This window comes from Ictidomys tridecemlineatus, chromosome 6 (assembly GCF_052094955.1).
Source record: "Ictidomys tridecemlineatus isolate mIctTri1 chromosome 6, mIctTri1.hap1, whole genome shotgun sequence".
NCBI classification, from domain to species: domain Eukaryota; kingdom Metazoa; phylum Chordata; class Mammalia; order Rodentia; family Sciuridae; genus Ictidomys; species Ictidomys tridecemlineatus.
This window is the reverse complement of record NC_135482.1, coordinates 48,983,461-48,999,787: the sequence shown is the minus strand read 5'-3', so window position 1 is coordinate 48,999,787 and position 16,327 is coordinate 48,983,461. Positions and strand designations below refer to the sequence as shown.

The window sequence follows — 16,327 nt, the reverse complement described above, 5'->3', positions numbered from 1 at the left end:
CATGTGATTATGCGTGTGTATCTTCGTGAAAGCTGTCTGTGTGCGTGCTCGCCGCGCGCCCAGGGGTGAGGAAATCCCTAGGTGGAGTAGGGCTGTCAGGGGCCAGCTCCTACTTCTCAGCAGTGCCTTCCCACTCAGTGAACTAGGACGCTGCAGCCCTTGCTGCTAGACGCTTCCGGCAAAGTTTTGGCTCCGCTCGGTGGAGGCGCAGGTAAAGGCCGAGCTCTAAAATGTGTCTTTGGGGCAGTCAAGTTCCCGCGCCTTCCCAGGACGCCCGCCCGGGAGTGACCTCCCGGCCAAAGGGGCGAGGCCCGCAGCTGGTCGGCTGGGGATCCCCGGTCTGTCCCTTTAACCCCGCCGCCCGGCGGGAGCACGTGAGCCGGGCTCGGGGTGGCACCCGGGCGCCGCCGCCGCCGCCAAGGCAGTTGTATTTCGAACTCTGTCTCTGGCCCGCGGCCAGGCGCCTTGGCTCGGCGGTCTGCCTGGCCTCCCTCCTCCTCATACTTTTCCTCCTGCGCAGCCCCCTCCCCTTTATCCGCCCACGATTAGAGGTGGGCACTCCCCCCCGTCCCGCCACCCCCGCCGCAAGCACACACACACTCATCCCCCTTGAATCCTGGGGCAGGAACTCAGAAAACTTCCAGCCCCGGCAGCGCGCGCTTGGTGCAGGACGCAGAAGCTAGCGGCCAGTCTCTTCGACTCTTCGGTGCCGCCGCTGCCTGCTCCCGCCACCCGAGGAGGCGCGGTGCCACCCACTCCTCTGTCCCTTGCTTGCGCTGAGTGCCCGACTTGAGCTCCACCGCATCTTCCCTTTCCCTCCCGACTGCCCAAGTCACTGTTTCTCTCTCTCTCTCTCTCTCTCTCTCTCTCTCTCTCTCTCTCTCTCTCTCTCTCTCTCTCTCGCAGGGGGAAAAGAGGAGGAGGAATTCTTTCCCCGCCTAACATTTCAAGGGACACAATTCACTCCAAGTCTCTTCCCTTTCCAAGCCTCTGCCGAAGTGCTCCCAGTGCCCGCAACTCCTGATCCCAAACCGAGAAAAGAGTCTCTCCAACTTCAAACCCTCTTTTCTTTTCCTCGGCTTCCCTCCTCCGCTCGCTACCTCCACAGCCAAAACCACCTCCACCTTCAGCACTCACCCACCACTGTCGCCGCCACCGGCAGCGCCTCCTTCTCTCCTCCTCCTCCCCTCTTCTCTCTTTGGCAGCCGCTGGACGTCCGGTGTTGATGGTGGCAGCGGCGGCAGCCTAAGCAACAGCAGTCCTCGCAGCACTCCAGCTCTCGCTCTCCCTGCCTGCTTTTCCAGCCCTCTCACCCAGTCTCCCGAAAGGTGCTGGGCAGATTTCGGGTGGCTGAGGCTAAGCGGCTGCAGCGGCGGTAGCGGCGGCGGTAGCGGTGAAGGCAGCGCTTGCGGCGGCGGCGGCTGCAGGAGGCAGGATGAGCGCACGCGGTGAAGGCGCCGGGCAGCCGTCCACTTCAGCCCAGGGACAACCTGCCGTCCCGGCGCCTCAGAAGAGAGGACGCGGCCGACCCAGGAAGCAACAGCAAGTCAGTACGCGGGCGCGGCGGGGACACTAGTCCACCTCCGTGTCCTTTGCGAGGGCCCCCGACGCGTCGGGCGACCAGAGCGCGGGAGCCTAGTGTCCGCGGCGGCTTCACACAGCCCGCTGATCAGGGGGGCGGGCGGTGGAATCCCCTTAGAGTTCACCGCGGAGCTCCAGCTCCCCTTGGGGATGGGAGGTGGGGAGTCGCTGCGGGCGGCCCTGGAAAGGCGGGAGGTGGGGTCGTGCGAAGCATGTCCTCGGACTTTCGCTATTGTGCACGGCCCTGAGTGGCGCGGGGTCTCCTGGTGACTGGAAGCGGCCGGGGTCCCACAAATCAGGGCTTGCCAACTCTCTCTAAGCTGCCTTTGCAATTACCCGGGGAAGCGAGTCGCTGGGGACTAGGGCACTTTAGCTGGTTGGGGTTGAAGGGGCTGGAGTCCTGGGGCCCAGAGGCTCTTTCTCCCGCCTCTTGGGGCTGCTCGCCGGCAGTTTGGCGCGCCGCAGTCGACCCCCTTGGCGCCCTCCCCAAGCTCTCTGTGGCCCAAGGCTCGCGCCCTCCCGACAAAGAACGCGTGGGGACCGGGCTGCCGGGGTGCTCTTAAGGGATCTTTAAATTCCCTGCGACAGCCGCCAAAGGTGGTCCGGGGAAGGGGCTGTAGGGGATCCTAGGCGCCCAGCTGGAGGGGTTAACTCGCTTCGCCCAGGGCGCGTTGGAAGGAGTGTCCGAGAAAGTGCACAGTAGCTAGGGTCACTTCCTCGCCAAGCGCCCCGTCTCCCTTTTGCTCCTGGATCCCACGTTAATGTTCTTTCGCATTAAATGCTCTTCCCTGGGACGAGCGGCTGGGGGCTGGGAGGGTACAATCGAGGGGCGCCCGGGACCCCGCGGAGCAGAGGGTTTTGTCTGCGGATGCAACCAATTAAGCGTGCAGCCGGCTCTTGCAGAGCTGTGCGCAGCGCCCAGGGCGGGGGGTTTTGTTCGCTGCAATTTCCAAGGCTCAGCCAGCGGGGTTGGAGCAGGACATGACCACAAGAACATTTAAACTCCGCTTCTTCTTCGGACTTTAAAACTTCTTATTTCCTTATTCTTAACTCACGTTCCTCATGGCAAATAAACTGATGAGAAAATAATCCTAGAGTCCAAAACCTATCCGAGAGCAAATTGAGGGAAATTGAACAACGTTTGCTTACCAATGCATTTTAGAAAAACTGAGAGGGTTGTACCTATTTGAAATCATCAAAGGAAACAAGCCAATCTAGAGGCCCCTGAGTTTTCCCGCTCTGCGCAAGCGACACTTTCTGTCGCCTTTGGATCCTGTTTTACACCTCCCAGGAAGTCTCTGCCCTACACCGCCCCCCCCCCATTTCCCACCAGCCACCCAGCTCTGCTAATTTGCACCCACACACAAACACACACACACACACATACACACACACACACACACACACACACGCCAAAAAAAAAAATCTAAAAGAAAATGTTAGGGAATCTGGAGGTGATTGGAAGTTTTACCTTCGAGTTAAGGAAGAGTTCACCAAAGAAAGAAAAATGTGTCTAGGGATGTGTGTGTTCAGGATGTGCCCCACTGGAACTAGTATCCCTCAGAAGCCTGTAAGGAACTGTTCCCAGATTATCTAAGTAGGATGTGAATTTTCATTGAGAACTTTCATGCATTTTAATTAGTCTGATTTAATCACCGAATCTGAATGAAATGTGAATGATTCACGGGATAAATATTTAAGATTTGAAATAGTAATCATCACATTTTCTTAACCACTTAGTATTTACTACTTGGCATAGGAGCCATTTAAAGTCTTGCTTATAGAAATGATTGTTTCAATTTCTCCTTCCCAGATATTTCCTCTTATCTTCCCTTTCCTCCTTTTGGTTTCCTCCAATTCATCACCATAAAAGTATCCTGAATAAAACATGCTTATTCTTATAAAAAGAAACTTAAATTTCGACTGGAGACCATGCCCGCCTCATGGAAAGGAAGTGGAGAATTGAAGCAATTATCTAGATAATTCAAGCAAAACCTCCCCCCTCAGGTTTACCATAATTATTTGGAACTTTTAGGGGGAATGGAATTGTTTTGAGCTGAAGAAGTTGGGTAATTGCTCCAATATTTCACTCAGAATGTGTCGACTGACTCCTAATCAATTTAGAATGCACATGTACAGAGATGATTAAAAGATACCTTTTCAATATGAAGATTATTGAGAATGCTAGCTTCATATTTCTGTTGTTTGAAATAATGGATAGTGGTATTCATGTAAAATGATCAATGTTTCCATGTATTGCCAAATGCATAACTATGTAAACTTTTATATCTTAAAAATATATGATTTTCTTTCTAGAACATGCAGCCTTTTCAGATTTTGCTACCATTTTGGGTTTGAAATAAAATCTAGTTTTCTTATGCAAAATAGTTTTCTCTTTGAATTCTTGAATTAAAAGTATAGTCATTTTCCCTTTCTGTAAACTCTGTACTATTATCATCCACTTATATTTGAACTGAATGTATTCCAGCAGCTCTGTTTTGAGCAGCACATGCAGAAAACATAGCTAAAGAGTCTGGGTCAATTTCTTTCAGACGGTCTTTGCCACAACAGCATTTTTTTCCTCCCACAATTAGGAGCCAACCTGTGAGCCCTCACCTAAGAGACCCAGGGGAAGACCTAAAGGCAGCAAAAACAAGAGTCCCTCTAAAGCAGCTCAAAAGGTGAGAATTCTCAAGTCAAGCTCTCCTAATTTCATTAATGACTGCAGGAACCTCCTTTTAATTTTCCCATTTTAAATCCACACCTAAAGATTTGTCCCAGATGGGTAACCCTGCATTTAACATTAGTTGGATGGGAGTTAATCTTTTTTTCCTGAGTGATTTAGCAAAAAAGTTTCCTGCAGTTAGTTACAGTGTTTTTAAACAAACACTACCAAATAATATGAACCTTAAAATGCTGGTGGAGGAGTGAAGGGGTGGGGGTGGATGGTTGGGGTAGTGAATGATAAAATTAATATTTGAATCAATGGTTAAAGAGTTAAAAATATTAAAACTATAAATTTTGTCTGGTAGTGAAAATTTTGCAGTTTCCTCTGAAAAATAATAGAGATTAATTTACTTGGTGCTTATTTAAATGACTACTGTAAGCCAAGTCCCCCTTTTAAGGTTATGTGTTTTGCCAAATAGACAATAATTAGAAGTTAATCCATTTATGGAATGCTGGAAAAAATTTCATGAACTTTACAACTTTAAATGTGATGACAATGTATCACTGTTTGTTTTATAATGAACCTGCAATATAGTATATCATAATCCCTAAAACCTTTTCATAAAGTGTTATTCTCTGAATTGAACAATGAGATTTTAAAACAATTATTTTACTCATATATATATATATGTATGTATATATATACATACATATACATACATACACATATAGGTAGAATATGTGTGTGTGTGTGTGTGTGTGTGTGTGTGTGTGTGTGTGTGTGTGTATGTATTTGGGTAGGATAGAACCCAGTCAAGTTTAACAGTCAACGTTTTGGAAAAATTTAAATTGCAGCTTAAAATAACTTCATGTTGGTTGTATTTTGAGTTAGCAAAGAGGAAATATCTCAAGATACATTGTTGTATAGAGAGGTGAAGGTGAATTTAAAAGTCAATTTTGACTTTATGAATCATAAAAGTTTGCATTTTATTTGAAAGTTTGTATAACAGTTGAAAACAAAGGTTCAAAAATTACAAGTAAATTTTATCTTCTTAAGATCTGAATATGTCATGTATAGTATTTGTTTAAAGGACCATGTATTCATCATTTTGAGATCAATGTTTTGTTTTTTTCTGTGACTGTGCACCAAGCACATTATATGTGATAGTTTTCAGTGATGTAAACTGCCATAGTTCTAGTGATACATATTGTTATTTATAAGTAACTATGATTTGTCTGTTTTATTTTAATAGTTTTGAACAAAGTTGAAGGGCAAATTTCTCATATATTTAACTGTTTCTTAAAGTTTACATTTAATTGTAACTCATATTTATCAGTGAATTTCAAAGGAGCTCTAAAAAACTTTTAAAAGCTCTAAGAACCTTTAAAAGTGACAGAACATAATTTGGTGTTCTTAATATGAATACTTTCTATTTGTTCTGTTTTACCTGGTGTATAAATTAACTAAAAAGAACTAATTTTAGTAGTTATTCTAATAGGAGTTATTTCAGATTCTATAAGCATGAAATTTACCTTACTTATTTTTTCTCTCAGAGATAGCAAACCTGTGTGTAGCTAAAAAACATTTGAGCTACCATGTAATTGTTCTAAAAAAAATGCATTGTTACATCTTTATAGCTCACCATAAATAAATTTTTAAAAATTTGATGCAAAAAAGGAAAATGAATAATTTCCCAAATTTTATTATATTTCTTTATTTATTTAGGGTTTTTTTTTTTGAGGAAGTAGGTAGAAATGGTCCCATCCCCTTCTCTGATCTTTAAAAAGATTACCACTGACCAATAGCATCTTTATTGACAAAAGGAAATCTGAGACTTGTGCGTAATTTACCATTCAAAGCAAAATAACAAAATTTGATCTATTCCCAAGTAACATTTGTTTTATTTTTAGTGACTTCAGTGATAGGCATTTACAAAGACCCTTCTAGGCCACTCATCTCCTTTATAATTCTTCCTGTGTATGCAAATATTTGTGTAGTTTCCAAAACAGAGGTTTTCTTTCTCCCAAAGAAGTCCTTTTTTGAAATATTTTATTCTTCCAGACATAATCATTTCATATAATTCATTTACAAAATTCCCTCTTCTAATAAAAGTGAATAAATACATTTGCCCATAACATGACTGTTATTTTTCTTCAGTTTTATTAATTAAGCTTCATTTGGAGAAGATAATACTTTGCAAAATAATGATGACATTGATGAATTGTTCATGGCATGTATAAACTTAAGGCATTTCACTTTGAAATCAGTATTGATTGAATGTGCTTCTATCCCATATAGACATGATTATCAAACACATCCTTGTTTATCAAATATATATTGTATTCTAAAAAAGCATATGTTCATTAGGATTTTCAACTACAAATGTTTTTAGAAAAATATTGTTGATAACATGTAAGATAAAAACAAACAAACAGCAACAACAACAAAAAAACCTCCTGTAGAATGACTAGAGTAGATATGAGAAGTCTTCTATGGTTAATAAATTGGGAGTTTTCTTACATACTGGATTTATCACAATGAAAAAATGTATCATAAAAATTGGTAAGTATATGAGAGAAAAGAACTCTAACGTTAAAGGAGAATCCTGATATTGTGTGTTTAACATATCTTGCTGCTTGGTGTTTGTATTTTACTTACAAAGTTTGTGTTTGGACTCAGCAACTGGCCTTGAGGTATCTGAAAACCAAACTGCTTGTTAGAAAATTAACAGTGTGAAACTTGACAACGAATGCAGAATGTGTCAAGTGGAGACTGGCTACCAAATTAGCCATCACTTGAATTTTAGGCTGATTTAATAGAAAATAGATTTATGTAATATGTCAAACAAATTTATAAAAAAACACAATTTATGTCTGAAACTTATGGAAGAAAAAAATTATTCTTCAGTCTATTTATATTCCATTAACACCAATTCCCATGGATGACCATTCTGTGACAATTCCAGTCATTCCTAAGAACTCCAATCTGAGTATGCCTGAACGGGTTTCATATTGTTACCCTTAATAAAAGAAATCCGAAGTTAATGTTTTTCTGAATAAATACTTTATCCAAAAGAAAGAGAAAGAGAGAGTGTGTACATGAGTTTGTTCACCCTTTTATTTATTTTTTAGATTGAGATACACTTTTAGATTGAGATACCAGTTGTCTCTTGCTCCTCTCCTCAAGTCCCTACCCCCACCATTATCTAACCCCCCTCACTTTTTTTTTTTTTTTTTTGCAATGCTGGGACTCCAACCCAGGACCTTCTACATGCTAGGTAAGCACTCTATCACTGAGCTACAACCTGGGCCTTACAGTTGTCTCTTAATTTCCTCTTTGTTTTGTTTTGCTTTTCTCTCTTAATTGTGATGTGTAGAAATACTTTGAATTTTCCCAATTCTCATGTCTGAAAAGAATGAAGGTATAATAACGTTTGTTTCATTTGGGATTCTGTTGTTCCTTTTCAATCATGAAAGAATATTGGAGGGACTGACACTACTTCTGTATGTAAAGTCACAAGTTAAATTTATCTTTAAATTTCAAGCCAGTTCGCACACAAGTGCTCCTAAGAAAAATGTATTTTTCTGAGATTGAATTATATTTTTATAAAAGGGAAATGAATTTTTTAAAATGTCAGGTGTAAGATAATCCTACTTCATAAGTCAGATTTGCTTGACCTTCCTTTTGACTTTAGGTGAAATGGCCAGACCAAGAGAGCAAAGTGCAGAATTAAAGTATCATTTGGTAAAGTATGCATGCTTCAAAGAAAGTCTTCAGAAAAATATTTAATTTCCATCTTCAATTTGCTATGAAAACATAGCCTGATATTAATTGGGTACTAAAAAGACTCATTCATACTCCTAATCATTTGCATTTCTAGAAATGGGATTGATTTTTTTTAAAATAAATTAATTACTAACACCAATCACAAAAATTTTAGGAGGAGAAAATTTGGGATTTACTTATCAATTCAGAAAAATCTTACAGCATAGGTGCTGCATGAGGACAGGATTTTCTTTACAGAACATAGTAGGCCCAAAAGCATCATTCTTTCATAAGTCAGAGAAAGGTTACATTGGGAGCTGCCATACAATTCCAACCTGTGGTTCCTACAGCACTGGCATAATTTAGTTTGAGTCCTCTGTTTTAATGGGCAGGTGAGTTCCATTGTGAGAATCACATTCCTATCTGAGTTTACAAACAAATTCAAGTAGGAGGAATTAAGTAAAGCCCAACTATTATGTCTATTATCTTGACTTAGTTAAACAGTTGACTTTTTTTTTTTTAATTTCACTTTGCCAAAGTCTTACTTAATGCATCAATAAATTATGTCTGGCAATGCCTTTGAATCATCATAGATTATGATCCAAATATGGGAGATTGGAATTCATTTGAATTCTTTTATGTAGTCACTTTATGTCAGGGGACCCATAGTTGTAATTCTGTGGAAACTCTCATCCCTCGGAAGTCTTTTATCAAAACTCCTTTTTTTTTTTTTGGCTGACTTACATCCCTGGCTAATTTTTATCTTGAGGTCTCAACAGATCATTTTGCTAAGGAGACCGAATATACCAGATTGGCATTCCCCTGCATTTCAGTTCTTTCTTGAGAACAGTTGGATGCTGAAGAGCATTTTATGCCAGTTGAATCTTTCCAGCCTGTCTTGTCTTGTTAGTTGACTTCCTGCAGTTTCCAGAGCTCATCTTAGAACCACATAGCTTGGCACAAGGGTAGAAACTGAATTTCCTTGTCCTAGATGCTTGAGTTTTTCATTAATGAATCTTGGTTCTGCCAACCAAGTGAAAAAGATGAATGGGGAACTGACTTTATTTTATTCTGTTGCTTGACTTTATATTCATTTAATACACTAAACAATTTTGAATGGCGTATACTATTTGAATTTAGTGAGTCATAGTGCAGTCATTCTCTTTTCTTTAGGAGAAAGGAGGAAATGGTTTGCTCAGAAGGTAACCCCTGTGAACTCTTGTATCAGTTCTCATTACAGAAGAGGTAGAGGGAAGATTATATAATAACTTTTCCTGCCATTTTTGGCCTTGATTTTAAGTTAGTGTTTGTAAATGTGTGTGAAATAATGACAGAGTTGACAATGAGGGCTTCCTTGGGTGAAATAAGCATGAAGAACAATGAATGATGGAATTCACTTTTACTTCCTACTGCAAAATATATTTTGAGAGCAAATTGTAACATCTTTTCAAGAGTAAAATGAGTGATCCTTTAAAATGGGGAAACCAATGGAGCTAGACTATCAAAATGGCAAAATGAGAATTTACTCAATGCTTTTTCTGATTGATTAGTCCAGTTGATTTTGATGCCAGTGCACATTGATTTACACTGTTTCTGTTTTTTTAAGTGAGCAATTGATTTTCTAGACTTTGATTAGTCAACTTTGTATACTCTTAGGTCTATGCAGGTCTTGGTCTTTAAAAAGTCAGAATACATGAAAACAAAATAAGGAACCCCCCCACCCACATATTTTATAGTTTTGGGTTTTTTTTTCCTGTGCAGATGCACTGATGTATTTGGAGTAGGAAATTCTGACTTCCATGTGTCATTCATCACAGTGTAGATAAAACATGATGGGAGCATTTATAATTGCAAAAAATTGATATTTGTCTAAATTAGTCCCTGAAGTTAGAAATGAATTATTTTCTTGCTTCCTGATCACTGTGCTTGTCCATGTCTTTATAGGAATATTGAAAATATGTTACTTTTGGCTACTCATTTGATTTTCACCCTAGAAGGTTTCCTTTTGTTTTTTAAAATTTGCCCATGGCAATTTAGTTTCATACAGGAATATCTTCAGGAAGAATAGACCCTTACTGCCTTGACATTCAACTGGGTCTCGGTTCCACTACTTTACAAATGTGGGCAGGTTGCTTCATCTTGTATGAGGTGGAAAATCAGAAGTAATGGCTGGCCTACTAAAGTGAAATTGTCCCCAGAAAAACACTGCGGAGACTTTCAGGATTGCTAGGTATTCTTTTAAAGGGCAACATTCTAAAACAAGAGGAGAGCAAAGAAGACATTACATTTGAGTACCCACCAAATGCCATAGCTTTTTCAGGTACTTTACATACTGTTTATCTTAGTTCTTTTAATCTCTTTATTAGTTGTTGTGGTCTCCATTCTACCAATGACAGACTGTGGTTCGTGGTTGTAAACTGTGACATCTCTAATGGAAAAAACTGGGTTTAAATGCAACTAATTCCAAAGCTTATATCCTTTCCACCACTGTGAACTGTCAAATATTTTATAAACTGACTGCTACAAGGTAGATTTCTCTTATCTCCAGTGAGCTAAAATGCAGTTCGAAAGTTAAGTTGTGAGAAGCTTTTGGAGAGCCACTCTACAAGCTCATAAAGGGATTGGAAATGTGTGCCTTCTACCACTGATACCCACAGACTTCTAGCCCACAGGGAATTTGGAGATTAGTGCATCCAGAAGTTTTCTTATTTATTAAATGAGAGTACTTTAAGAAATGATATCTGCAATCTTGCCAAGCTCCAGAATTTTGATGGTAAGAAGAAAATAAAACATATATAAACACAATGCCTCTCCCTTCCCCTCCCCTCATTCATTTCCCCTCCCTTCCTTCCTCAAATACATAGTGAACATTTCTTCTAAGCTAGGCTCTAACACCAAGTACTGTACTGTTTTCAAATTCAAGAGCAATATTTGCTTTTCTTTTATTTTTCTTTATTTATTTTTTATTTTTTTGCAGTACTGGGGATTGAACCCAGGGGTACTTTACCACTGATTTATATTTCCTGACCTTTTGATTTTTCATTTTGAGATGAGATTTTGCTAAGTTGCCCAGGCTAGCCTGAAATTTCTGATCCTCCTAACTCAGCTTTCTGAGTCACTGGAATTACAGGTGTGCACTTCTGTGCACGGCTTGAATTTCCTTTTTTAATTACCTTTTTTTAAAAAAATTGTCATTTTTTAAATCTTTATTTTTTTTTAAATGTGGTACTGAGGATTGAACCTAGTGCCTCACACGTGCAAGGCAAGCACTCTACCACCGAGCTACAGCCCCAGCCCTTAATTACCATTTTTTGAAAATGTAAGAGCCTAGAGCATCAGAACTTCTTAGAGAAAGAAATACATTTCCCATTGTACAAATTCCTATTCAACATTAAATATAAAATGAAGTTTATATTTCTATATATAAACTTTAACAAAGAAATAAAAATATAAATAAAGAAAATCAAGGAGGAAGAAGCACTTTTAATGATAGATAGTTGTGAATACTAGCATAATAGTGCTGATAAAAACAATTTTTCTTTTTTCCAAGTGGAGAATCCCTACTGTCGCTCCCTTTGTCTATATAAGCAGGAAGTACTTGGAACTAGTTGTGACTTACTTATACAAGCTTTTGGAGTATAGAACCAAACTATTCCAGTAAGGAAAACCAAATAGCTACTTCTGCAGTATTGTGTATGTTGACATATTAAAACAAGTCCCCTGAACGTTTTGTTTGTCTTGTTTGAAAAGCAATATCCTGGAGAGCATTAAACACAGGAAAACAATGTTAAAGCCAGTACTTTTCAACATGCAAAACTCCTGAATCTGTGCAGGTTTACAACCTAACTCATTTTGCAGCCTTGGTGGAGTTTGATTAGAATCATTAAATAATGTGGGTTTTAAAGAACAATGAGAACCTCCCAGATTGAGGGCACACAGCACAGCTAATGTGTTTCTTCTAGATGTAGTCTCAGAAGAGGGTTTCAGTTTACATATAACACTGGCCTGTGTGGCCAAGGAGCAAGTTTGCTTTTAACAAGTCCAAGTGATAATCATGATATTTTGCCTTTTAGTTAATGGTATGAATTTTATTTCTCAATAGGCTTTTTGTAAATGAGATGCTCAATTAAAAGTCATCTTATTTGCAAGGACTTTCTCTCTCTTTGAGATATTTGTTTTCTCTGACTTGGCAATGCAGTGAAACCCTTTTAGGAGAAAAACTCTTCTCTTCAGGAGATTTCAGATATACCCGGATCACATCATGGCCCCTGAAACATAAAAACTACACAGAAAGGCCTAGTAGAGCACCGTTAACTTTAAGGTCAATAGCCATCCCTCCCTACCCCAACCCCACTCACTAGCCATTTCCATTAAACAGGATTTCTATCTTCTATGCTTGTGTAATTTACTACTGGGAAAATTGCAATCTTATAGTTGCTTCCAAAGATTAAATCAAATGCTGCTTCTGTACCAGGGAATTTGGCACTCCTATGACTCTCTATGTACTAAAGGGTTTTTTAAAAGCTTTCTGCTAAAGGGAACAGGTGGGTGTAATGGAATATTTGTATTGACTTAATCTTCTGTATAGCAGATAAACTTGAAAAAAAAAGTCTTCCCTTTAAGGGTTCCGTCTTGTTAGGAATGAAAGAACATTTATGAGTACGTTGTTTATGGTGGGCACTTCCAGGTACCTCCATGTCTCCTCTGGGAGACAACATCACCGTTTTACAGGTGAATTCAAATTAAGGTTTTCAGGGACCTGCCCAAAGTCATAAAGATAATGTGGCAGAAAAGGGATTTAAATCTAAGCTTACCAAAATATGGTCTGTGTCTCAGGACACCTCCCTTCTCCATAAGACACCACCCTGAAAGGCAGTGTGATTCACCGGGTACGCCTGGCTTCCACTGAATTTAAGCCATGCAATGCCGGGGTCCCCAACAGTAATGATTCCTTTGTGGAGCCATTCAGAAGTAATAAACAATTCAGAGCCCAAATTAGACAGAGAGAGCTCCTAAAAGCCACCAGATTTCTTTTTGTTCTGAAAAATGAGCTGAATCAATGACAATTTTAGTTTCCAAAATATTTTCTCTACTAGCAGGTCCTGTGTACTAAGGGGAGGTGGCATTGTTAAGAGGGTAGGAGCACCATCTTTGGAGTCAGTAGAATAGGTATGCCACTTAACAACTTCCTGTATGACCTTAAGTAAGTTACCTAATCTAAGGCTTAATTTCTTGCCTTCATAGAAGGCTGCTGTGAGGGTTAAAGTAAACTATGTGACTGATTTAGTCAATGCCTGGAGTAACTTAAATACTCCAAAAATGTGAGGTAACATTACAGTCACATGGAGTTTGGATCAATCAGTGGACCTGCTGAATAGTAATGCCATCTATCTATCTATCTATCTATCAACTATTAACCTTCTATTTTTATTAGGCAAATTGAAGAGAGAAAGAGGTAAGTTTGATTTGGCAGTCGACAGTCAAAATATCTCATTTTAGTATAACAGTACCAAGTATCCACTGGCTGCTCAGCTACATAGCAAAAGTAAAATGGAAAACAAGGTGTCCTGGCTCAGATTGTCTGTAGTTTTATGTGGAGTTAGCCTTAGGATCATTCTCATACAGAGAGCAACATGTACTAAGTTTTCTTTATCCTGAAAAGTATAAGCACATGTTTTTGTAGATGTGACGTGCTGTGTATGTGTGTACTATCTTGGTGTGCTTGGGAATTAGAGTAGGGGATGACAAAAACGAAAAGACTAATTACTTTATAAATAATGTTAAAATTCACATCAAAACAGTGAAAATAAAAAAGAGAAAAAAGAAAACCAATAAGCAATACTGGAAAAGATCTGTGAAGAAAAGGCAATGAAACAAACTCTGAAGATAATTGGAAATAATATTCATGTCAGCTTTGAGTGTGGAATTATTAATAATGTATCTTTTAAGTTATTTTGGAATGTATATGTTTAACTGTTATTTTTAGTCATTCGTCCTAAGTTTCCATCTTAGGGGCAAATATGGATGATCTCTACCAGCTTCTACCCTCCCCCCCTCTGCTTTAGGTGAACTGATTGACAGGTGATTATTTTGGGCCAGAAACAGGAAATCAACCCCATAGAAGTGGGCAGATGTTTATTATTTTGAACTAGAATGCTTATGTATTCTTTTTTACGTTTAGACTTGCTTTGCGCTAGCAGCATAGATACAAGTGCTTTGTAAATTTAAATCAATATGTCAGTAGAAATTTTCATAACTTTAGTTGTTACGTGGAAAGCAAATCTTGACCATTTAAGGAATGTTCATTTCTAAAATACTAATTCATGTAATTATGGAATGTGGGAATATTTCACTTTTTTTTGAACAGAAATAAAAGCAATATAGATTTTTACAAAAGGATTTTTATGCATTTCAGAAGAGATCACTCCAGAGAAGTTTTTAATGGTAAGGATTTGCATAGATACCTTTTTGCATCATGCAGGGAAGGAGAATGTACTGAAAAATATAAAAGATGAACCTTAAAGGAAAAAGGTTGTTAAAACACTCTCAGTACCTCATCTGCAATCCAGAACACTTTTCTTTGAAATGTGTCTATTCATGGAGTACTTACAAATAATGTCAGGTAGGAAACTACATAACTTCCTTTTTCATTTTGCAGAAAGCAGAAGCCACTGGAGAAAAACGGCCAAGAGGCAGACCCAGGAAATGGGTGAGTGATAAGATATATTTTCTGTTTGATTATTGTAAAGAAAAAAAAAATTTAAAAATGAATATATTAGTTGTATTTCAAGGGTTATATGTATTTTTAATTCCTGGAGTGTTACATCTTTGAAAGGGTTAAGGCAAGGACAGATTATCACTGCTTATGTTTAGGCTCCAGGGTTTTTACTCCAAACACTTTCCTTTCCTGAAGGGGACTCCTTTTTCTATGTCTTATCAACATCAAAGGAATTTCCATTCTTCCTTCACATAAAGTAACAATGGGAAGACTTGTTCAGTGGGTTGAGTAAGGAGGGTTGAAGGTATTACGAAACCTTGGGAGTTGATTACAAATGGTGATAAAATTCAGATGAAATGTGTATGAGATAATTTGAATATTTTATTTTTTTGATTTTATGCTTTGTTTTGGACATATATCATTTTCTAGGTGATCTGTGTTTTCTTTTTCATAATGTCTCTGTTAGAAAACAAGGGCTGAATTTCCGGGTTTTTTTTTGTTTGTTTTATGTTTTTGTTTGTTTGTTTGTTTACTTTCCTTAGTGGACGTTGTCTACATACTGACCTTAAAGACAGTCGCATCCATGCAAGCTTGCTGGACCCCACAGGCACATACAGGCTGTGAATTTTGAGGCCAGAAAATTAGTGGTTGCTCATTTTACCATTTGAACCTTGATCTCACATGACCCAGGGACTTCTGATCTGTCTTGCCCACTGATAGACAGAACGAGTCCTAACATTAACCCAAGCCATTTCTCAAGAGGGTGAAGGCCGCCTCTGTACCGAGTATTTTCTGTAATGGGATCCTTGGCTTTCCTCTTCCCTGCCCCTGGTTTATTCTCCATGTTCTACCTTTTTTTAAAGTTTCCTACTATCCTAGATTATGTTTTCCTGTTATTTTGCCATTCCCTTCTACTCTTGAGTTCTGCATCACTTTCTATTTACACTTTGGTATTGCCTTTCATTTAATTGATTCATCTTGGCTTTTTTTTTTTTCCTGTTCCACATGTGTTGGGATTAGATTTCTTAGCACAAGGAAAGGGGGATGATCTTTAGATTAAAAACATCTCAGTGTCACAGTGTAACCTTAATGTAAGTGCTTTTCATTCAGCCTGCTGTTCATACATGAATTTTCTCCAAAACTAACTAGCATGTGGTGATCATCCAGCCCTTGCCCTATCACCTCTAATGTCAGAGAACTCACTGTCTCTCAAGGCTGTCCCTTCCTTCCCGGAAAGTCTTATGAGAGTCTAAATTAGAGTCTTCCATTTGACTCCCTGTGACTTCTGCCCACTGTCTCCAGGTCTCCTCAGTGAAAATATACAGAGCAATTGTTTTCACTTTCCCTGATGCTAGCTCTTCAAACACTTGTTCTCTTTTTTTGATTTAAGGATCTCCAAATCTTTCATTATTTTTCTCCATAAAGGAACATTCTTGTTATTCTTTTTTCAAGTGCTTTGTTTTTTAATCTTTTGAAATATATCACCCAGAACTAAGTATCACATTGCAAGTGTGGATTCTGTAACCAGGGGGTTGGTTTATCATCTCTCTTGCTGTACATGTGGTTCCAGTTACCTGTTACTGCTTAATAAACGG

General features: G+C 39.3%; 1 protein-coding gene across 1 annotated transcript in view; it reads left to right on the top strand.

The window, feature by feature from the left end:
* Positions 1 to 236: 236 nt before the first annotated feature.
* Positions 237 to 16,327, top strand: part of Hmga2 (high mobility group AT-hook 2) — a 120,449-nt gene continuing 104,358 nt past the window's right edge. Inside the window, exons 1-3 of the mRNA XM_078053206.1 lie at positions 237 to 1,546; positions 4,176 to 4,262; positions 14,673 to 14,723. Of these exons, the coding sequence (XP_077909332.1) occupies positions 1,436 to 1,546; positions 4,176 to 4,262; positions 14,673 to 14,723 (249 nt within the window). The 5' untranslated portion in view covers positions 237 to 1,435. The remainder of the gene's footprint in view (positions 1,547 to 4,175; positions 4,263 to 14,672; positions 14,724 to 16,327) is intronic.